This window comes from Bombus affinis, chromosome 3, assembly GCF_024516045.1.
Source record: "Bombus affinis isolate iyBomAffi1 chromosome 3, iyBomAffi1.2, whole genome shotgun sequence".
In the NCBI taxonomy this organism is placed as follows: domain Eukaryota; kingdom Metazoa; phylum Arthropoda; class Insecta; order Hymenoptera; family Apidae; genus Bombus; species Bombus affinis.
In genome coordinates this window covers 3,343,195-3,367,434 of record NC_066346.1, presented here as the reverse complement: position 1 = coordinate 3,367,434, position 24,240 = coordinate 3,343,195, and the positions used below count along the sequence as shown (strand labels likewise).

General features: G+C 47.9%; 1 protein-coding gene and 1 long non-coding RNA gene across 5 annotated transcripts in view; one reads left to right on the top strand and one right to left on the bottom strand.

Moving 5' to 3' along the window:
• LOC126913979 (uncharacterized) overlaps positions 1-24,240 on the bottom strand; it is a 257,491-nt gene that overhangs the window by 201,297 nt on the left and 31,954 nt on the right. For all 4 annotated transcript variants that reach the window (XR_007709526.1, XM_050717276.1, XM_050717277.1 and 1 more), the window contains exon 2: positions 14,941-15,111. Coding sequence is in view for 3 of the 4 variants with exons in the window: in XM_050717276.1 (XP_050573233.1) it covers positions 14,941-15,104 (164 nt within the window). In the remaining variant the exon portion in view is untranslated. The remainder of the gene's footprint in view (positions 1-14,940; positions 15,112-24,240) is intronic.
• LOC126914133 (uncharacterized) lies at positions 7,252-8,740 on the top strand. The gene is made up of 2 exons (XR_007709577.1): positions 7,252-7,976; positions 8,189-8,740. It is a non-coding gene; the product is annotated as an uncharacterized LOC126914133 (long non-coding RNA).

Sequence of the window (24,240 nt, the reverse complement as noted above, 5' to 3'; positions counted from 1 at the left end):
TGATAATATACTTATATTCATATGCAATAGGCTTTTCTTAGGAGGAGCGCGGAAGGCGAGGGCAACGAACGCGGCCTACGAGCCATAATGTAATTCGATCGACACTTTAGCCTCGAGATGATGGAACGATGGATCGAAATTGACGGCAAATGCCTGAGTAACAGTGGTTAAGAGCTAGACAAAGAGAGACAGCGACAGATGGTAGACGCGCGGCTGACGTTAGATTTCGTCGTTCCAGTTAAGGCATTCGTCGATTAATTCGTCGACAATTTGGTTCGTCGCGATCCACTTTAAGGACACCGTTTTCTTCTAACGTCATTCTCTAGCGAGTCGAAACAAATCGAAAAAGACCTGCGAGTTGGATCACGGAGCAAAAGTTTCGTGGAAAGCCGTGGAATTACGGTTTCCAAACTGTATTTCCAAATATTCTTACGGGGTCGTTGAAATAAGTCAGGGGATAATACGGAGTTAACGAGCCCTCGATCCTCCTTCCATTCCAGACAAACTTCGACACGTGACGAGACTTCTGACGTATCATGCAGTCGATATTCTAATAATCCAAGCCCTTATAAAGCCATGCGATAACGATTCACCTTAACAACACGGTCACGATAAATTCTACGTTTCAACGTAGTCTCTTATTCCATTTCCCTTCTCCCTAAAGAACCTCTCTCTCTCCCTTATCCTCCTCGCTCGCATCTTTCACCGTTCTCTCTTCTACCGATCTATTCATTTTCGTTTCTCCTTGTTTATTATACTCTCGCTACCCGTTCTCCAATTTTTTATAGCAGCTATCCCTTTCCCTGTTTTTAAAAGGGTAAACTGTTAAATAATCTTCGGACGATCTTAAAAGAGATAGATTCTTCGTCTATCACTTCGAAAAGATTCCTTTTTTGTGCTTACGTAACGCTTCATAAGCAGCAAGAAAGAACGATATGATTCTGTTCTTCTTCGCGTGGAATGTTTCGGAAGATATCGGGTTCTGACCCTTTGTCCGTCTGGATCAGAGAATCTCGCTGCTAGAAAATGGTTTCCTCTTAAGGGGCGGTCGAGCCACTGACCGGGAAGACGTTAACGCTCGCCGACAACTACTTTTCTCATCGTTTTCCTGCCCGTTACCCAGGATTCTCGTTCGCGGGCCTGCAGTTCCGTGCTCGAAAGGAAAAAGGATTTCGATAGAGGTTCGAAACGATCCCAAGACGGATCTTTTGGTATTACTTCCCTCTTATTTGCCTCGAGTTTTCAGCGTATCATCGAGTTGATAAAAACATGGATATTTTAAGAGATAAAGATACGCCGTTCGTCTTCTCCAAAAATGGCAAGTTCAAGGATACTTTCGTTGAAATGGTAATACAGTTGCGAGATGAATAAAAGGAGACGATAAACGTACGTGTAATAGGGAGACGGTTGTGTACGAATGTTTAGCAACCACCCTAAACGGGTAAGCGCGCGAGTATACGCACATTTTGCCCTCTCATACTCCGAGGATCCCATAAGTGCGTTGTCTTGTCGTACAATATCGTCTTAGGCACAACATTTCATTACGTCGTTCGGACGAATTCACCCTCTTAGCCGGAACTACTAGCGTCCATAAAACCGGATGACGATCGTAACAAGTCCCTGGAAACTTTTATGCAACCGAGTGGGACGCATTCGTCGATGAAACGTTTAGTACATCGCGAACAGAGTTCGTCATTACGAGGTATATTACAAACGACGAAATAAAAAGCAAAGATACCACTTAAGAATCGTCTGACAGCAGTTTTTAAAACGCGACGACGAATAAATCCCATCGAGTAATGTCACACAATCGCGACGAAACAACGAGCACCGTAGATCCGAAGATCGTGATCGCGCGAATCACGGAACACAGGACAAAGCTGGCGTTCATTCGTATTCATCGACCGTTTACGAAATGCAATCGCCCACGAAAGGATACAAAGGGACGTTCTTCTCGTCATCTGTCACCAACAAATTAATTCCGTGACACGCTACCAAAGATAGCTGCTTACGTTAACTTCGGACGACCGTTCCTCGGATCAATTGCGGCCATCTCTCGTTCCTCGAAAAATAATTCTTAAAACACCAAACAAACATGCACCTAAACAAACCGACGCTGATTGAACACAGCTATCGCGCACATGCCCCACGCTACAAGCGTCCATTTAAACAATCGGATTACGCGTTTCTTCGGGTATAATTAATACCAGGTTGAGCCTCCCGGCGAGAATATGGGCGCAAGAATAGGAATATGCTTTATGAGGGAGTTTATGAAAATGTTCACCGCAGGAGGCGAGGAAACCAGAGGCAAAAGCACCGGCACTGGGACCCCGAGGGCGGCCGTTGTCGTATCCTCCTCTGTTCCTTCCTCGCAGGTGACGCAGCCACCACCGCACCCTCGGGAGCCCGCGTATGTCGCTGCCAGATATTACCGCATAATTTTAGGATATTTCACTCGGGCGTCGGATTTCGGCCGGCCGACGCGTACCAATGGCTTTACGCGCGATCGTTACACGGCCGCGGAAGGACAAAGAAAACGGCGCGACTTTCCCGGAGATTTCAAACCACAGACCTCAAATCGTGCAAGAAACGTGCATCTGGAAGCGGGTTCGCGAATAGCTCACGACGAAACACCCTGCAGCGGCCAAGGCACTTGGAACGTCCATAAAAGAAGTATCCAGGCGTGAAGGACGTATAACGAACGTCGATTATCGAATATCGAACGGACAAATCGAAATTGAACCGAGCGTGTAGGATTCCCGCGATTCTATACCGCTGCTCCGCGGGATACCGCTTCCAGGACAATGCCGCGGAATGTGTCCGCGCGACACCTCCCTGTCGTAAATGGCGTCCAGCGATGTGGATCTAAAAACGAGCGTTATTTCTCGCAGCGGCTTATACATCCATTGTACGATGACAAATCGGACATCAACCGGTCACGAGCCGTTTATCCATCAACATCAGTCCAAAGCTCGGGACCAGACATTCCGCCTGAATTGATTTGTACGCGCGTTACGTTTGGATGCATCGGAACGAACCGACGAAGCCGGACACCTTCTGAAACCTCGCCACATCCGGTCAAATCTCTGCCATAAGTGACGATAGCGAGTATCGAACAAGATTTACGATCCGAGTTTTATCCTAAACAGATCTCTAACAACCTGATGGATCTTTCTATCGGCATTTTTCTCATTTCTCGCGTCCAACTTGTCGCGACTACGGTTCCCGCTTCCTGTCGTCCTTCTTCAAGATACACCGGGATTAAGCTCGGCGAGCGAGCTACGTTTTTAAAGTAAGATAAATCGTCGAGGCCCTCGTCTATACGGAACGGTATCATCGACCATCGTGTACTCGCATTCGGCAGAGTGGTTTCTCAGAGAAACGCGGTGCATAGACGAGGAAAAGTATGTCGGGGGAAAAATTAACGCATCCGGTTGTTTGTGCACGACACTCTCGTCCGACCGTTCGTGCGGAAGGGAACTCGCTTCATGCTGCGCTCCTGTATCTCTGCCGCCCGTTCCAGACCTCTGTTACGCGATATACGCCAAGTACGTGGATGAGGACACGCCACGAAGCACGAGATCCTCGTTCCACGAAGCTTGTGCGTCGTACACGATACCTCGCTGAACTGACACAATGCACGCGCCTGGTACATTCCCCGCTTCTCTCGTCCTTCCCTCGTCCTTTTACCCCCTTTCGTCTCTCCCTCGCCGAGCATTTTCTCACCTAACTTGCCTTTCGTGGCTGCGAATTTCAGCCAAACTCAGCGACGATCGAACAGCTCGATCGAATCGAAGAAACTCTTTATCGGCCACGTCCACGTCGCGTCGCGGGGAACGAGAAACGTAAATTACGAATCGGTTCTACGGATCGACGGTATTCGCGCGTCGCTTGCGCCATGCACCGCCTTTACGATAATTTACTGTTTATTTACTCGACTGTAATCTCACCGGCGATAAATATCCTGCGAGGGATCGCGAGTGTCGCGTTTTTATTGTGGCCGATCGAGGGACACCGATCGTTCGTTCCCACATGGTCGCATGGAAGGTCGAGCGCGGTTGAGAAAAGAACCAACGGTTAACAATGTAAGGGGCGATTCGAAGACATTTCGAAACGGCGCGTTTGACGCCGATAAAATAATGAACAAACGCGCGTTTGTCATCGCGGCGACAGGTATCCGCCTGGCGATACCTGGACCCGTGAGCCGAGATAAGCATAATTTACCGAGGAGAATGCTTAAAAGAGCGAGCATTATCTTCTCGTGTAAACTATACGCAACGGAGAGTATGCCTCTCACGTGCGCCCGATTATTTCTCGCTACGCGGAAACGGTTAAAGACAATATCGTGAAAATATGACTATTGTGTATCTGGCCGAGATTATCTAGCTAAACATCGGACTGTACCTGGCAGATCGATACGTTATCGCGGCCCAGAATCCAATCGGCGGTATACGAGTTGCACGATGTTGCTTAAATACGAAAACGTTCGCGATTTATACCACAGAGCGAGGTATGAAAGCGGATAACGTCGTGGAAATACGAAGTAAATTTGCGTAACTCTCAATTTGCTTCGTAAAACTATATCGTATTTATTATCTAGCTAAACGAAAGAAAACGACACGATGTTTCAGAAGCACGCACGAGAGAATCTCAGAGGAGTCGAGCACCTATCGTTAACTCGATCCGCCTCGTCGTCCCTGACAATTTCATTTGCTCCGTTATCTGTCGACCTATCGTCCGGGACATTCGTTACACGTTCGTTAAAAGATGTAACCGAGCGTTGCGACCGATAATGAACCAGACACTCTCGGATCGAAACGAATGGAAGCGGATAAGCCGGGTGCGTTGGGCTATTTGTTGCTACAACGCAACTGCGCGTCGCTCGTTAGGATACCGGGTTATCCCCCGTGTCGTTGATCCAGTTTTCACGCTCGCACGCTACCAGAAGAGAAGAATAAAACGAGAAGGAGGCAATAAATACGGCGAAAGCCGATCCAGCGAATATTTCTGCCGATCTTGTCGATACGGCGGCGTAACGAATCCCGTCCGCTCGTGGAATTTATTTCGATCGGAAAAGTCGACGCTCGACGAATAAATCATGGAATTTTACAATATGCTTCGTGTTGCTACGCGTGTCGGCGGTCGGACACACCGTTGCACCAATGATCACACCTACGTCTTATCGTTTGCGATCGAACGCCGATGCAAATCCGCTACAACGGTCGCAACGCGTCCAACAAAGAGCCGATTCGACAGCAAACAGGAAAAAACAAATCGGTTTTCTAATTTACACGCAACGCTAAACCCAACATTTTTTTCCCGCGGACGGTCCTCGAGTCCCACGGTCGAAACAATAACGGATAGTCCTCGGGTCCAACGACGTCCACCATGAACAGGATAATCCTATGATCCACGTCTGCCACCCACCTGTACACCCACCGAGTTAAGCAAACGCGGGTGAACACAGTGTCGATTATTCATAGGGGATCGTTGCACCAGGACGCGGTTAACTCGTCGATTTACTCAACACGCGTATCCCTGTGTCTCTGTACGTGATTCGTGTTCCACGGTTTGTTCGTCCGCGATGGAATACGCTCCACACTCGGACACCGAGGACCCACGGTTACCTCAGCCACCCACGCGTCCCGATTTTTCGTCGTTCCTCACCGCAGTCACGGGAACGTGGCAGATAGGGATGGTAATTTACCGTCATTATAGGTAACTAAGACAGGCGACGTGCGCCAATGGCGCACAAACCGTTCTCATCGAAGGCTGAATTTCACAGCCTCGTTATCGGTCGTTGAAATAAACACTCGATTTTAGTGAGCGTCGGGAATCGAAAACGATGGCTCGCGTGCGTGACAAACGTTTCGTCGATGTTTCCTAAATTGCGCGCGTCCGTATGCCTCTTCTCCAGATATACAAGTACGTAATGATCGCGATGACGAAACAGGGAGAGAGAAACGAAGAAAAAGAAGCATCTCCTACGGTATCGCGGTAAGGAACAAGGAACTCGTGTCGAGGTAACGATTGTTACCATGTGGAAGTGGAGCGAACAAAGTCATTATCAAAGACACGCGGAAGGAGAAGTACAGGCGTTTTGAAGGTAGCGAGAGATTGGAGCGCCAACGTCCCGAGGGGTGATTACGTCGGAGCGGCGACGCTGAGCGCCCCTTGCCGTGTAATTAACATCGTTAAAACATGGATATTAAATAAATTATAAATAATTATGTTCGACGGCGTTAACGACCATCCTAGCCCATAGCGATGACGCTGCTTCGCTCGGCTACATTTACGTTATCGATTGCAACGTCGAACACAGAGCTTGCGTCTCGACTTCTGTCTGGACTCGGATCCTCGGCTTTAAAGTCCTGGTGAATATTTATTCCGATATATTCCGAAGCGACTTGGTCGGAGGCGACTCGCGAATAACATCTGCTAGACTTAATCGAGAGTTAACGAGCGTCGCGCTGCTTTCGATCGCCGTGAAATCGGATAAACAGCGTTCTCGATGTTTTTACGAGGTCAACCAGAAATCTGGAATTCGACGCGTGAATCGCGAAGCTGGTCGTAAAGCTACCTACTACGACGTACTTCCGCGGAATTAACGTCGATAAAAAGCTACGAGCCGTTTTATAACGTTCGCTGCCGCTATAAAAAAAAAAATAACGTTAGCGCGTATCTCGCGACGATGAACGCACTCGTAACGTAAACCGCGCGAGAGTCACACGGTGTCTCTGTATCTGTCACCTATTTTCGTGCGTGTGTTGGTGAATCTTTCGAAACGAATTATCATAATCCCCGTAGTAACGCGACACGTCGTGTCGATTCGCGGCTCGAGCCTTTGAAAAATCTGGTTTCCTCGGTTACCGATGGAAAGCTCGCGCGCCACCGTGCTCCATCATAATCGTAGGAACTTTAAAAGTCGATAATGGCTCAATAACGGGACCCAGTCGAGAGAGCGTACCGGTTTCTAATCTTTGAAAAAGATTAGGCAGCAGAGAAACAAGCCGAGATCTGTCGGATGGCAACTGCCAATCGGAATATCTCGATCGGCCATTATAATTCAAATGGGTCCATTAAATGTATTCACGCGCTATTAGAGCCGGCGCGGATTTTCTCGCCTCTCACGGCCCGTTTTCTCGCGATTGGCCTCGGCAAGGATGTCGGGCGACGAAGTGCACCATATCGATCCTCGCCTTAACGCCGTTTCCATTAGGTTAACGACCCTATCGCCTGATAAACTATTCACCATGCGAATAATTGCGATGCGATTCCGTACGTTGCTTCGGCTATCGTCTACCAGCCGTTTCAACAGTAACTACCGACCGAAGATGGAGAGTCATAAATTCGCGTTCCTGCACCACGATGTCGGACACGAGGCCTCCATCAACGCCTCGTTGCGATTCTCGTAATTTCTCATCGACGCTTGACGTATAGTTATCGGCGTTAACGACACGGTTCCAATGACGTTAATAAAAAGACCGACTACACTATTACAACGGTAGCCATTAAGCGAGAAGCAATCTGTCGACCAGCTGAATAGCTCAATTGGTCGGGCCGGTTGTCCGACAAATAGATGATTTTCATTTAGAATCTACTTTGACTCTTTAGATCGCTCCAATGTCTTCTATCCGAACTTTCAACGATCCAACATTCACTCGACGATTGATAGATACTGCTAAGCGAGATTCGCCCTAAGAGACAGAGCTGTGACACGCCAACAGCTTGGTCGAAAGTCGGACGCCGAGTGGACAGAGGTTCCAGCAGCGAGCAGCACGGAGGGTTGAAACGAATCCAGCTGGTGTTACCCCGTAACCGCAGAGTGGCGCCCGCTAACGGAGACGCCTGGAAACATCAGGCGTCCCGGCGTCCATGGTTCCCCGGATTGCCACCAGATCGAGATACGACTTCGCTTCTAATCGTGACACGGGGTATATATCGCGCGCCGATAAAACAGGATCGTCGATCCAGCTGTAAGTGTACGATCGATTCAATTATGCTAATCACAGTAAAATAAGTTGCACAACGATTACCATGTCGGAGATCTCAATACCGACAACTTGTTGCGAATAAATCTTCTTGCTTTTTCATTGCGATCGATCCCGTTCCGTGATAACGTTGGGAAAAGTACACGACACGAGTTCTATGAGAAACCGCGCTTATGTGAATCTAAATAAATTTACAGCGCCGTCAACACTTGCTCCCGGCAACGAGAGCGATAGAAAGACGGTGGAAACACGGGCAAAACGAGTAAAGTGTCATCGATATCGTTTCGTCTGCGACAAGAAGAGTATCGGGACCACCGTGAATGACACGAATCTACGCGGCGACAAGTGCATACAATGGTATCCTGACCGGATATACGGCGAGGAACGAGGAGCATGGAGAGAGAGAAACGTTCTCTTTAACCAGCAGCCACTTCAACCAACTTAACCATCGCTGACTCGTTATAGCATAACGGTTCGACAGTCGACAAAGGTGCGAGATCGCCCCAATCGAAGCGACGTCCTCGATTATCACGCGTTCACAGCTTTATAAAGGCCCGAAAAGCGCGACAGAGGGTGTGCGATGAGTGAACCAGAGCAGAACAGGACGAAGGCGGAAAAAAGAATACAGAAGGGGTGAAATCGGCGACCCTGTCGATTCGGAGAGATTTGAGGCTCGTAACGAGGGTGCAGAGGATCAGGGGGCATCTGTCAAACAGTGTCTTTGAAAATAAAAAAAATGCAGTCTCAAAGGTTCCGAGCACGCGCAGTATCGCAGTTTCCGATCCTCTATTTTCTCATCCCTCTAGTCCCTTGATTCCCTTTTAAATACTCGGGAATGGTGTGGGCGACGATTAAAATTTGAAAATTACACGAATACTCGCAATATTTTTCACTCGCACGACCCGATAGTCGATTAAAGGGAGAATATTTTTGTCCGGTACGGCGAGGCAATTATTTAGAACCAACGAATCGATCTATCAAGTGAAATACACGCGAAACCGGCAAATATTACGCGAGTCAAATTAGTCGAGTGGAAGAGAGCAACAGTGTTCAAAATCGAAATACATGGCTTGGTTATAACACCCATCAAAGTCGAGCCGTGCGAGTGACAATCGAACGACACGCACCGACATACGAAAAATACAAAAAGAGACGCGCGTGGAAACGGTGCGCCGAGTGGTTTACCTGCAATGCTATTTTTGCGACAGGTACGCAACCAGTGCGTAAGCGCGGCGAAAAAAAGAAAGCGGACGGGGTTCGTCAGAGGAACATTATATACGTGGCTTGGCACCCCTTTTGCCACTCGCGAACACAATGAGCGGCTTTGTTGAAAATTTCTGCGGGCTTTTGACCCCGGTTTTCCGCGTTCACCCACCCTACCTCTCACCATTTTCGCCCATGCATTTCGTTCCCCAATACCCTACCGATCGGCTCATACGCCACTGAGTTCCCATAGGAAGATTCCCGTTCCCCATTCGACGCCGATCCCGTGAAATCCGGCTCATTAAATCGCTTGACGTATTTCGAGATGGCACGTTCGCACGCGCTTCCAGCTCCTATCAAAGGCAACGCTCTCTGCTCTTCTTCTATCAGCCTCACGATGCGCTTGCACGCGTCGAAAAATCAAATCCTCACCCTCTCAAAGCCCCGTTACGATAATGAATATATTAAATGTAAACAGATTAGGAACGACTTCTCGGTAAAATTCTTTCGCGCCCCACGATCCCTTCTCGTCTCTCGAGTATTAGATCATCCGTTAGAGGCAAGAAACGAGTAGCTGGACAATCGATAACGACGAGATAAATTATTCAAAAAGAATCATTACGACCAGCTGAAATTATTTATAAAACAGAGACCGGCCGTGGTAGTCGCTTTATCGCCGCTAATGAGCCCGTAAGCCCTCGAGGAGACAAGTAAATCGTTGATGCAATTATGGTATCGGGTCTTGTGAAAAACAAATCTCGTTAAAAGTAAGCAGGGAAAGTGGAGTCTATTAGGAGCGAGTGCAAGATACAGGTATCGTCCAAGAGAACACCGAACAGATAAACGCAATGACCATGGGGGTCGGACTCATATACAAGCGAACAAAGATCAGATACAAACAAAGAGACTCTTTCCACATTAACCTTACGTAACGAGCAAAGCTCACGACCGAATGCGTTCGCGAGTTAGATCGATACTGGCAGATAGATATAGCATCGTTTTGATTCCAGTTGTGTCCATGGTGGTTGCTTTCGCTGCTCGCCGCGCTTTTCTCTTTATATGTTTTCGCTTTCTCGGCTTACGTCCAGGCAGCGCGGCGTCCGAATGAGCGCACTCGAAAAAATGAATACGCGCGTGCTGTGGATTCTCGGACAGAACGAAGCTTTGATCCTTTGACGGACGAGAAGAACGCTTTGCGGACTCGACGGCAAAAAGGCGAGTTTAGGTTCCATCCCACTTGTCACAGTAAATAGTAATAAATGTTGCCTCCGTATCGCTTCATTGACGAACCGGCCGACGAACTTTTTCCAACCGAGGCGTTCTCGAGCGAAACAGTCGACCCGAACGCGCACTGTCTGTGAATCAAAAGCCGTATGGAAACGCTTTCCATCGGGTTGCCAGTTTCCCCCGATATGAATCGAACTTCCAACTATCCTCTTCCAAGCGTCTGTTCGTCTTTGGCAAGTTAATGCGAAATCGATGTTATCGATATTTGGTAATTAAATCTTCTCGCTATCTATGTAAAATCGCAAATTACCTCGGAATGACATAACATTTTTGTAATAATTGGTTCTATAACGAGGTAAATTTTCAGAGTTAAAACGTCCCTTTTGCGCCATCTGCACCTCTATACGACGTTCCTATGTACGACGAGTCGTAACAGAGTGTCTCACCGACACCGACGAAGCACGGACGGAATTTAACGATTCGCATCGACAATTCTTCGTTCAGTGAAACGCAGGCGAATACATGGCACTCGCCAAGCCGAGACTGGGCTTCCATTGCTCATTGGAACTATGCTAAATACCATCTAACGAATACATACGGGTAGCTCTCTTTGATACAAAGCTTCTCTGCTTTATATAAAGCGGCGGCGAACTATTTGCCCTGTGGTCCACAGAATTTCAGCCTATGATGAAAGATCTAATGAACCTTTGCTTGTTTCGCACAGCGTACACGCTGCTCGGCCAGGGGATCGGTTGCTGCGTCCACGGTCCGTCGCTAATTAATTAACATTCTCTCGGAAAAATTCGCACGGTTGCGTACATTTTGGATAATTGGCTCATTTTCGCGAATATCGCGCTTCAAACTTCTCCACGTTGCTCGTTCGATCCACGTTCTACGATGAAAATGAAAAAGCGTATGCTTTCAACCGGCCATACGGTCGTTCTCATCGTATTAGTACTCGATCAGAATTCGTCAAAAAAAAAAAAAGGAAGAAAAAAAGGAAAACGAAGAAAACCAAAGAGGGATAAGGGAAAAACGCTCGTCGAGCGTTGCCATCCCCAACGAGCACATGGAACGCGTCTTCTCACAGGCAGACGCGTGAGACTCACAACCGCGGGAATTCGGTAACCGATCGCCGAGAGAGGTAATTAGCCCAAACCAATGAAATTAAAACGATCCTACTCCGGCGCGTTTGCGAGCTTTTTATCCATCGGATAACTACGCCCGCTACTACAGCCCAGTCCAGGTAGACCGACCGTCAATGTACTTGTGCGGTAAATGGCACATAAAACGAGTCTGGTGCGCGTCACCAGACGCGTGGATGCCTCCTCTTTTCTGACTCTCGTCTCTTTCCTCAACTTGTTCCTTTTACAATGGCAAAGAGATGCTGTGACGGGGGACACGTTCCGACAGTCGAGCAGATTCGAATCTCTAATTAATAGAATGCAGATTTATCCGTGTATTAAAGTCGTGCGAGATACGTACCGAAATCACATAGATGCGCCTGTAAGCCGCTTACGACCACTTGTACAACGACGGAAACCACTTTTCGAGATAAGTTGTAGATCTCTAATCTCTTGGTCTTTCTCTTTTCGGCCTCCCATCCGTACCGTTCCGTGCCCCTCTCCCACTGCCTCTTTCTCTCGTTAAACCACCAGCCCCGGATTAGGACCCTCTGCCGTTCGTCGAATATTCGTACAAGGATCGTGCCGAGTTTCGAGTTGTTACCAACTTTTTGCGAATCTACTGCTGCTAAATTCGCAGAAGGAAATAATACCGCGCGTTAATTAACAGACGGCGCTGTTTAATCGACGTAGTGACTCTCGTTTTCATGTCAGAGGCATAATTAGTGGAAGGGAGGAAAATATATTTACACGTTGGCATTCGACAAGCTTTTCGACAAGTACGTGGCGATACTTCTCGCGTTTTAATAACGGATTAATATATGTATCAGCGAGGACACAAAGGTGCCGTCGGCGTTAGTTGGCCAGAGAAAGAGAGCAGAGTAAACTCGCGGAAATACGAAGAGGGGATTTGATTTCCAACCCGTGGAAAGAAACTCTAGCCGTTGCGTAATTAATTTGGCGGTGCTGCGAGACTCGTTAAAAATTTGAACTGCCAGCCAATCATCGCCAACAGCGCGATTCGAAAACACGGAATTTACTGAATTTGATTTTCTACTCTACGTTTCTTTCGTATCGTTTTACCCAAATTAATCGTATGCGAGCCACACGCGTGCCAAATCGTTCGATCGTGTTCCGTTTAAACTTTGAGCGTGAACGGAACGAAAGTGTACGACACCCGACAACTTCGTTAGAATGGCACGCGTACCTATCTTTCGCGAATTTGTTTTACGATTCGCGAGATGAAGATCGAACGACGAAACCAATTCCCGCGATACGAAAGGACACGATACTTAAACGAGCGAAAAGACGCGGAATGGAGCCCACAAGAGGATATCTCGGATGCATACGCGCCGAAAACGCGCATCTGCTCGCAGGATATGGGACGTCTGGGAAATGAATTCGCTCCTTGCTCGGTGGATATGGTACTCCGTTAAGCCTTCTACGTGGCTGGAATGCATCACGAAACAGAAGTGCACGGTGAGTGGCTCGCAACGTGCGCTATACATTTTATGACTCTATCGGAACCACGATGTCAGGCCGCCACCGCGTCGCGGAATAACTAGTCTGACTGGACGCAGCCAGTTTTCTCATCCCACTGCCATGTTCTTCGATACCTGAACAGGAATAACGTTCCCCTTAATAATCCGCATTAGTTAACAAGCTACTAAAAGCAGCACAATTAAAACAACGAACGCAGCCCGCTCGAGTATCCTCGGTGCAATCGGACTTGCTAATCTTCTAAAGGCAGAAATAACGATCGAATGGAGAACGAACGATAGTCGTTTATGTACGGTAGAGTTAATACGATGGTGCAAGGAGGAAGCGGTAAAGAACCCCGCAAATCCGTGTACCGAGTGAATTCAACGTGTGGTCGAAGTAGATTGGTCGAAGAGATCGGTAAAGTGGCCGGTGGTCTCGTGTTTCGTGAACTTTAATCAGACGGACCAAACTCCTCTGTGTTTCACTGCTACGCCGTACTTAATGGAGCCTGCCTATCCTGGCCCTAGTCGATGCCCGATATAGCCGGAAATCCGCGCAAAATCCCCCTAAACCGCAAGATAAAGTTGTATGCTCTATCGGGAGGGACGATGAACAACCACGTCACTTTGCGAGCCACGACCCGAAGCATCCCTATACCTTCGATTTCGATTCATTCGTGGTCTAAGAATGCTTCGCGGACCCTTCCATTTCTACTATCGATTCGTTACCAATTATTCCTTTCCTATAGAAGAGATCCGAATCTCGAAGGTTCTAAGGTGGGGAAATTGTAAAAGCGTGATCTAACGCTTCCACAATTGTACGCCTAATGTAATTGAACCAGACACGCAGTTACCAGCTATATCCCAGGTTTGTAGAAACTACACGAAATACTATATATTGCCGAGAACATCTTGAAATTGGTGGAGAGTACGCCGAATGACCGGTACCTCGGTAAACTTTGATCAGTCGGGACCGAACTCTGCGCGCGTCTAATCCCACTAACTTAATGGCATCGTCTCTCTCTCTTTGCTGGTATTCGACGCGAATACCAACTCAAGCCCGAATGTCGTATCGTCAACTAGAAGTACATGTTGCGTCAGAAACTGATACGAGCTTCGCGGACCGCCAACAACCGTTCTATTCATCGTCAGAGTTCAGATATTTGGGATGAGTTATTACGAGCAAGTTGCAGGGCAGACCTATCATTCTACGGAATGCTCGTATCGCGTGAATTGAGTCGGCGATTCCGAAAAAGATCGCGGTCGTTTCTTTTCGAATTTAGGACAGCGAGTTTAAAAGCGTAGCAAGGTCGATCGAATTATATCGGCGTAGATACGAAGCGGACGAAAATAGTGGCAAGAGGAACGATTTATTGAACGAAGATACAAGGAATTAGTAAATTATAAGCTACTGCGATAAAAAAGCCGTAAATTCTAACGACGCGGCAGCGGTCGATGATTACCGCGAGACCATTAGAAGGCAACAGTCGTGCAAGGGTCGTAAAGCGGTAGCCACAGATCATTCAGTGACGCGACTTTGCACGAGACAGATCGACAACTTAATCAAAGTGGATCACTCTATTCTTATTTGGTTCTCTATTCAATATGGATTTACGCGATTTAAAATTTTTATCGTGGTCTTTCCGTCGAAGATACGAAGATCTTTCGATATTAATACAGGAGTTAAACGATGTATTTTCGTAATATAATTGTCGCCAAATTTTATTATATAGAGTATAATTACTCTTTAAACACGATGTACAATGCAATTTGCGAGCGTCACTTTATCGTCGACACCCTCATTCTCATTTTCGCCGATGGTCTGGGGTTTCAGAGCGTGGCGGGAGATATATTTTTCGATCGAACGAAACGGGAAAAACACGACACAGTCTATCGAGAACATAATTTACTTACTTTTGTTGATTATTGTTTGCGGTGGGCATGGGGGTCGGCACCCTCGGCGGCGGAACTGGTATCGCTTTTCTTCTTCCTCCACCTGTTTGATGTATGGTCGGAGTAACGCGTCCGGTCGGTGCTATCCGGCCAGCCGTTCGAGGTCTCTCTGTCCGTACTTCCATATCGTTTCTGGAAATAATACAAAATGTCGCGTTGTCAAGCCTGCAGAGATAAAACTTCAGGGATTCTTCTTTCTATTTTTTCTTTTTTTTTCGTCTTTTTTCCGTCGGCTGATTTCCACGTGTGTACCCCTCGTCCTCTATACTGTCTGTACGGTGCACGTAGAGAAAAAGAAAGGAACGATCCAGAAATTGCGACGAGGAAACGAGTCACGTAAAAGGCAGTCGACAAAAAAAACGAAATTATTACGAGACGCATTAGTAACCGGGACACAAAAGTGCCATTTTCTCTTGTGCTCGCAAGGCCAGGCAGACATCACAGAGATTGCCGGTGAAGTTCGAAAGAGCGATTCCGAAAGTCGCGTGCACAGCGTGCGGAGTACACAGAAGAGAGGCCCGTAAAAAGGAGACGGAAAAATCACGGGGACCGAGCGCGCGAGACAGGAACCGAATCCCTCGCTTTTCCGTGCGCTTTGTTCGTCACGTGCTTTCGCGAAATCCTATTCGACCTTTAAACGTTTTAATTATTTCCGAAACAATTTCCTCCGATATGCGGCTGCGGCCAAACAATACGCTGGTCTGCCTCGCGTGCTCGAATTTTTTTATTTTACATCGCGAGCATACGTGCAAAACCGTATCGCCACTTTCATAATCGCCGCTTTATTTAAACGTATCATTAATTCTCCGTTATTCTTCCAACCCTTGTGTTCCCACCTACACGAATCCGCGGCAACAATGTGGCCTGTCCAATTATTTTTACAACTGCACAGGGTAAAAACAGCCGTGCGGGTTAAGCGAAACACGAATACCAAGCGGACGTGTGTTCCTAATTAAGCGCATGCCCTCGCTAATTTACCTCGATAAAAACGATAGAATCTAGTCTGGTGCTGGTACTCGAGCGTATCCCCGAGACGGTCGTCTGTTCGTGTGCGAATGCGTCGAACGCGTTGCATAGGACGCGCGTACGTGCACGTAGCATTTGCGTAACGGAATTTCAATTAATGATCTGCGTACGTCAGACTGCCGCGAGCCATTTCAATGAGCGCTTTCAACGTAGCCTGCCACCAAAGTGACGCCCGCGGTCTCTCCCCTTACCCCTTACCCCCGTGCTGGTTTTCTCCGTTTTCCGCCATTCCCCCCACCCCCTTCCCCTTACGTTCGTGTAACCTCGCCACCCTTAATTCGGTTCCAATCTTTCTTCTTTCTCTACCATACGATTGACTGCGTCGCCAGTGTTCCCGTGATTCGCGTCGTAGTCTCGACGTTTGTATCGCGTTCGAGGTCGAAGGGTAACGTTTCACGCAGAGAAGTCGGTACTTCCGCTGTAAGAAAAAAAAAAAAAGAGAGAAGTCGATCCCGAATTTCCATTCGACACACGGAAACTCGCGGGAGCAGGAGCCTTCAGTTGCACGACTCGTACGAGGAAACCAATTGAAGAAAGGACGACGTTCGAAGGTACTCGCGAACCTTCTCAAGCGTGACTCGAAATCACGGAGCATCAAAAGATCCTCGAGAGGAAAAGACGAGCAAGAAAAAGGGTTAAAGTTGCGCGCTGCGCACTTCCGAAGCCCCTCGGTGCAAAAAGTCGTGAATGCGTTCGGGAAAACATAATGTATAGCGAAGAGAAGCGGCAGGCACAACGTTGAAGATGAGTCGAAAAAGGCAACTCCTTCAGGAAGCAAGCGGCGTGACGGATACTTGTACCCTCTCGTGGGATCCATTCTTCGAAATTCGTCGGTTCCGCAATCTGGCCGCTCTACCGGAAGAAGTGCGAGCTTCGTGAACTTCCGCGGAGCTCTTTCAACGGGATGCATATATCGTTAAGAAGGCGGAAGACACGAGAAAGACGATCATTCGTTTTGCGATAACAATTCTAGAAGCTGATCGAAAAATGGAGCAATTAAATATTAATCGTTCAAATTAGTGCCACGGCGAGTAACCTGCTTGTAACAGGAGAACGAAAGGAAGCGAACTTCCTGCTACGAGCAGGATATTCCATTAACCATCGACATGTAATTTCTTCGACACGTGCCACCACTTGTATTCTAGCGATTCGTCGATCGTCTTCCGCTCGTCACGCGGATAAATCGTATTCGAAAGCGCAGCGAAAATAATTCAATTGGCACGCGCATAAATCACGCGGAAAGGAAGACGCAAACAGGTGTGTCCGTTCAGCTGGAGACCTTCGTTCCCCGCGCGCCTCGACGTTGGTACAATCGCAGTATCGACTCTCTGTAGCGACAATTCAACTGTCAGGACAATCGAATCAACGAAGGCTCCGATGCGCGATACCTCCGCGACACGCTTCGATGAACTGTACCGTACGCGTGCACAATGAGCTCATTAAGCCTGAATGCGATTCAATTATGCGAGCCAATCAATGTAAATTCTCATCTGGACGTCTTCGAAATGATCCTGCGTTCTGACGAAACGCTCGTGGAGTATACACGTACGTGGTGTTAACCGTGAGGAACCGCGAATCAAAGGACAAAAGATGATCCGCGAAAATGACGACGGCCGATATCGACTTTCAATGGAGACCAGTCGGTCTCAAGTCGAGATTATCGTTTTTAATCACCGACCCACCGCAACCCCTCTTGTTCTTGTGCAGCGTTCTCGACGCATCGCCTCGTTCGATGCCTCGTTTCACCCGTCTAACTCGACCGAACGACCTGTCGAAAGAGGAGAACGAGCAACAACCCCTTTCGCGTTCCCAACAACGAAACGTTTCGGCGTAAACAGAAACAGGATATCCCGCGAAAGAAGCCTCGCAGCGATCCGCGAGGCTCACCCTTCTTGATACCCATCGGGGGGAGGACACAATCGAAGCGAGAAAAGGACACGGTTCGCGTAATCTCTCGAGCGTAGTGCAACATTGTTGTCACGGATGCTTTGCTCTCTCACAAAGAATAGAGATGGAGCAGCAGAATGCTGTTGGGTACGATCATTATTTCTCGATGTATAGCGTAGCGAGTCGGGAACTCCGAGAAGACAATGCACGTAGGCAAGTTGGTTAAAATATGCAGCCCCCGGCGTGCGTGGATTCGCGCGTTTTGCGTGTCTACGTGTATCAACGAACGCCCGAGCACGTCTAGAAGGGGGTGAACAGGGTGAGAGGAGACGGAAAGCGGAGTCGCGAGGCTCGTATGTATTCGCGAATAAACGCGAACGCGTACACGACGTCGTGTACACAGGTGGAAAGAAAAAAAAAATCCTGTCGCTGGTCGACACGGCGAGACGAGGGCTCGATGAGGGAGAGAAGGTCAGAGGAAAAGAAAGAAGGGCTGGAAGCGAGAAAGGGAGGCGAAAACAAACTCCTGCCACGGTAGAGCTGCGCACAATGAAGGCATCTGCTTAGCAAATTGCGAAAAATAATCACGTTTACCCGGGATTCGAGTATGCGAACAGAGGCATCTCGAAAGCTGTCGTATCCGTATAACACAATAACACCTACTCGAGAGTCGACAAATGCGTTGAGAGAGAGAAAGGCAGAGAGAAGTCCAAGCTACCCCTAGATACAAGGCTATAAGGGAAAATACACTTGTTGAAAATACACGGGACGCGGGAAGAAAGAGAGAAAAAATAAAGCGACGTATTTCTACCAGCATACGGACGAAAACAATGTATCGCATTGCCAAGGTACGAAAGTTGGTGCTGTTGAATCCAGCCGGGCTCGTGATGCCCCAGACGCGTCCTCCCTCTTACGACGAAGCCAAGATCTCTTTCTCGCCACCTGGCTCCTCGCTCGCGAGGCGATGAATACACGCCACCTGGTCGACGATATCGCGTTTTCTTCCCAACCTCGCGACACGATCGCTCCTGAATCCATTTCCGCGGCAGTAATTATTTTTACGGTATATTAAGTCGGCGAGAAAGTTGCGCGTTATTGAAATTATGGAAATCGTGCAGCTTGTATTCATGGTTTCACGCTTCCGCTCACACAGCCTCCGCACGCACAGAGTACACCGCTCCGGGACGAATCCACCAACACGTATTACTATCTATCCTTGTAATTTCATGAAATATTCCGTGTTCAGCCGTATCCTCGTTCCAGTCTTTTACACATCCCGCCAATCCTGTTATCCTGATTCGCGTATCGAACCTTTTCATTCAAGTCTTCCAGCCTCGTCGCGTTACTCTCACACCTGGTGCGCGATGCATTCTAAAATCCATCTAGTCTATTATCTCCGCTCCATCGTGTACACCGCGTCGACGAGATTTATTCGTATTTCGCCATATTTCTCGTACAATGGCCAACACACAACACCGAATCGATCGATTAATTCCGCTCAATGGAACAGTAACGAAGCGATCGGTGTCACGCGTCAAGCTGTTCGCGCCATTTGTTACAACCGCGATCGCGTGAATGATTCTCTAAGCGGAATCCAGGAAGACGTCGGACAGAGAAAAAATATTTCCTTGTCCGCGAGCTCGTTACCGAGCCATCTGAAAATTTATCGACGCTATTTACACTGCTACAACATCGAGGATCTGTCGATTCCTATTAATCATCGACGCAGCGGTACACAGCTATGTGCAACGGTTCAACTAAAACGCATACAGGAGTTTCTCATCTCGTGACGTGGTCAGCACATGTGACTAGTCCCGTTCTGTTCTCATGGCAATCCCGTATCGAAAATATCACGTGCTCGACACACTGCTGCGACTGACCCTCTCTCTGTGTTCTTCCAACGATCGCATTCTAGCGCATGGCGGATCGTGATCGCCGCGAATCATGACAGAATTAGTATATCCTGAGTAGATCCTGATAGCGGCTACGTGTAAAGTTTTCAAATTGATGGGACTCGGAAAATGTACGCATTTCGACGATACATTTTAGGTAAGAATAGAAAGAAATCTCGTGGAATGCCAGCGTTATCGAAATAACGTCCGCGCGTTTCCAACGTTTACAGTGGAATGATGTAGCGTATAAATTTGTACAAAAAGGTCAAACGATGAACGTCGATCAGAACGTTATTTGCTCGGGCTGGAAAATTCGTGGCAATCATTTAAATTAACATGAGTTTCGGAATAATTTGACCGATGTTTTGGGAACAGGGCAAACAAACTGTGACAATATTTGCACGCAAACGTGATTTAGTCGATGTTTGTTTAGATGTATAAACGATCTATGTATCACTTTCATGAGGATGGAGAAGGACAGGCGGACTTTATAAATCCGGGACAAATTAGTTTATCTTTGTGTCGGTGTTTAGCAGACGCTAAAAAGCAGCCGGGCCACCCAGATGCGAAAGGTTGCGCTAAAAATACAGCTCGTTTCTCATCGCGACACCCTTGCGCCTCGTGCTCCTTCGTTCGCCGGTCGTTTTTAAAATCACGCCACGGTTCGAACCGCGAAACGAATTTTTCGGACGGATGTTATATAAAACTGCCCCCGCTCCGCGTCATGGAAAAACGAGCGTTTCGACGCCCGTCCGGCTGATATTTTTTCCCAGTGAAAGACAATACCGTTGTCGATTAATTTTCAATAAATTTGCCTGTTCCGGTGCTGGCAAAACGATGAATTCTAAAATCGGTTGTCGGTGCATTTTTTACGGGGAATAGTCGGCGCACGCAGTAAACCGTCTGACGAGAGAAAGAGAGAATTCATGTTTACCCTGCGATGCGTTTCGTTCGCATCGACGAAAGGTCCACACGCTAACGATGGAAAAAACAAGGTAAAGAAGTAATTTACCGGCAACCAGGAAAAATTTGCCGGCATGCGTTCGCTACTCGTGCATTTTTTAGAAGGGAATTTTTTTCGCCAACCACTCGGCTGCAGACAGTGCGCGTTAGACTATAGCAGTTCGAAACGCTCGCACAGAGAAAGCACCGGCCACGCTCGTAAAACAACAGCCAGGCTAGATTTCGACGTCGTCGAATAAACATTTTAATAAACGCCCGACCGACCAGCGGCAACCTGCAGAAAGAAAAAAAAAGGAGAATTCTCCGCTGAACATGCCCCAACTATCTCGATGCCCCTAATACCGTGCGCGAAAGCGAGATTTCCATCTTTTTATTCGTATCGGTACGAAGGTCGCCGCGATTAATTTCGTCCCTTGACGGCACGCGATATTTTACCCTCGTTCCAAGAAGAAAAAGTCTAACTTAAAGCTCGATCGCATGCACTCGTAACGCACCGCTGTATCGCGTTCCTCTCATCTCGTATACGATACGACACGCACAACTGTGTTTCGTCACAGATGTTCGCACGCTGATACGTTATCCGTTCTAAACGCGGTTCGAAATCCTCTCGTTCATCGATCAAGATCTCATTCTTTTTCACTAACGTTTGTTCAAATCAAACAGCCATATTGGCTCTCGTCCGTCGGCACGAATGTCGCCAAGTATCCAATACGCGGTCATGATTGATGTTGTTTGTCGTCGGAGCAGGGGAGTACGCGGAACCGCTTGAATCACTTAATCCTCGGTATCGAGGATTCTATCTGTCGGAAAGCAAGAGACAAAAGAACGAAATCGATCGTTGAACCGTACGAAGCACGGACCTATAGATTTTACAGCAGTAGAACGTACGGAGATACGATAAGTGGGACATATGGCAGGCAAATACGAGTGCAGCAAAAACAAATAGGTGTCTCTTCCCTAGCCCCTGACGATCTTTCAGTCCCCCTTTAACGACGCGGTCGCAGTACACGCGACAATGCCGGGGTTAATGAAAGACGTAGGTGCTAGTTATGGATGCCATAACTCAGCTGATGGGGCGCCGTAACACCGCCAAAATCAGCCTCTGTACTCTCAGTCACGGCCTATCCATCCCCCTATATATGTGTGTACGCGTGTATGACTTCTGACTCACAGCCTGTGGGGGTCCATCGGGGTGCGAAAAATAGAGGACGGGGGTGGCCGGGTACAAAAGCAAGGAGGCATTTCCCCGATAGACGAGCGCAAGCGAAATTGCTAATCGCATACACTGCTACGCCCGTGGGCATTCATTCGTTCAAATAATGAAAAATGGCGCGCCGGCCAACCCGATAGGAATACCGTTTCGTGTTCTGTCGCGTGTCGATCACGATTGTTCCGAGGCTGTCATGCGCGTTTCTCTTTGCTCGCGCGAATCGCCGTTTCGATTACCAAAAACTTGTCACCTACCGCCCTTAATCTCTCCCACCTTCGGCTCTTGCCACTCACTTTGCCTCGACCCCTTTGCGACGTGTCTTGGGGTCGCGCAATTAATCTGCATTCATGAAAAACGGACTGCCCTTGGCATTTAGAAGCCGCTCGGAATATATAGTGTATATATATATATATATATATCGGTATATATCATGGGGAAGATGGGGACGACTGGCAACGACTAGCAGCGAGCATCTTAATTTAATTAATTAACGAGATGCCGGAAGTAGCCAGGTTTCTTCTTCAACTTCTTCTTTGTTATATTCGTCTCCGCGTGCCTCCCTTCAAGGAGTCTCGCTGCAATTCCTGCTAATGAAGACCCACGCGTTCTAAAGCGCAAACAATAAACAGTACCACTTAACTCAAAGCACGCAACAGACACCAGGCCGTTTTTCCTTCTTCACCACCTTCCCTCTACGGTATTCGCTTGAACCATCTTGCAAAAGGAGCTCCCCTTCCCTTCACGCGCGCCTGTTACCGCTCGGCTAGACTACTGAATCTAGCCTGAAAACAGGATACACGCAACACGCTTCCGTCGTTTTTCCGTTTCGCCTACCTTTTATAATATTTTCCCTCTACCCTTTTTCCCCTTTTTCACGCCGGCGCCCCTCCTACTAGCTAAAACACCGCGCTTTTCGACTCAGTCTGTTTTGCTCGCGAGTGTTGCTGCTCGCTATGCCGTCGTCTTTGCCAGTCTAAGAATTAGCGATGCTCGCTTAACCATCTGCCACGACTATCACGAGTCGCGTTTCTTCCGGCTTGTCGGGCACGTTCTGTTTAAAAGCTCGACTTAATTAGAAAGCGCGCGTACGAGCGTGCGAGTATCTTTTTAAGTTATCTTCTCTTCCAGTGAAACGCGTTACGCGCCATGCTTGTCGCTTTCGCGTTTGAAAACCAACCAACCGGTGAGAATGGAATCAAAAAAGCTTCGAACCGATGCCATCCAGGGAATAACGAATCAGTCACGACACAGAATACCAATCCGCGACTATTTCTCGCTTGTCAAAATGCCGGGGAACGTCGGGATTAAAAAGGACAGACCGATGAGCAGTAAGAGAAACAAGCCTTTGATCGCTCTCAACAGGTTCCAGCCAGATCATGAATCTCTTTGTGTCAAAAATGTCTAATCGCATTTCAGTCAGCCTTTGACCATCGAACGATTCGACCCAATCCTGCCATCGTTTCTGGTGCATGTGCTATGCTGAGATCGTTTGCTCCTCTGCTCGATTACTTTTTTCGTTTTCGGTCGTGGATCACCGGCCAAGTCGAATCGTTTCATTCGGTTCTCTATTGCTAATCGATGTGTCGTAATTGATGTATTATTCTAAAATTTGATTGCCGCTCTGCGTCTTTCATATCTCTCTGGACGCATATAAATTTGGGTATTTGAATATTTAAGAAACGAAGGATTAACGGTAAGAGTTCCAAAGGTAGCCTTAATCCTAGTACTTTTTTCTAATGCCTGACTTTCGTCTCCTCTTCGTTACAGAAAACATGACGTGTTAATCTAGCCGAAACTGCGACTTACGAGGGACGTCGGCCACAAAATGGTCCACCGTATTTTACATCGTAGCATCGAATATCGATCGGTACAGAGTCACTAAGCCTCCTTTAACCGGCGCTGTCCATGGAGATCAGAATGCTACAGAGCTCCGCGTTGCATTTAATCACGACGTCGCCCATTACCTCATCGCATTATGACTCTATCGTCGCAGACCGTGCGGAGCATGAACCGCGTATGCTCACGCACGGTTCGCCCTGCTCCAACGCACACGCAAACACGGCCTTGTGCTCGCACGAGTCTTCACAAACGGGTCGCATAAATTTAGCGAGACGCGCGTCTCGTCTTTCCGGCGTCATAGGAACTGCGGCATCATAACCCACGGCGTTTATTAAGATATAAATTGAAGATAATTGAAGATAATTTAATCGCGACCATTTTTTCCTCGCGATCCATTTGCGCGTCGCATAAAATACATTTCTTCCGTTTGAGAACGTTCGCAGC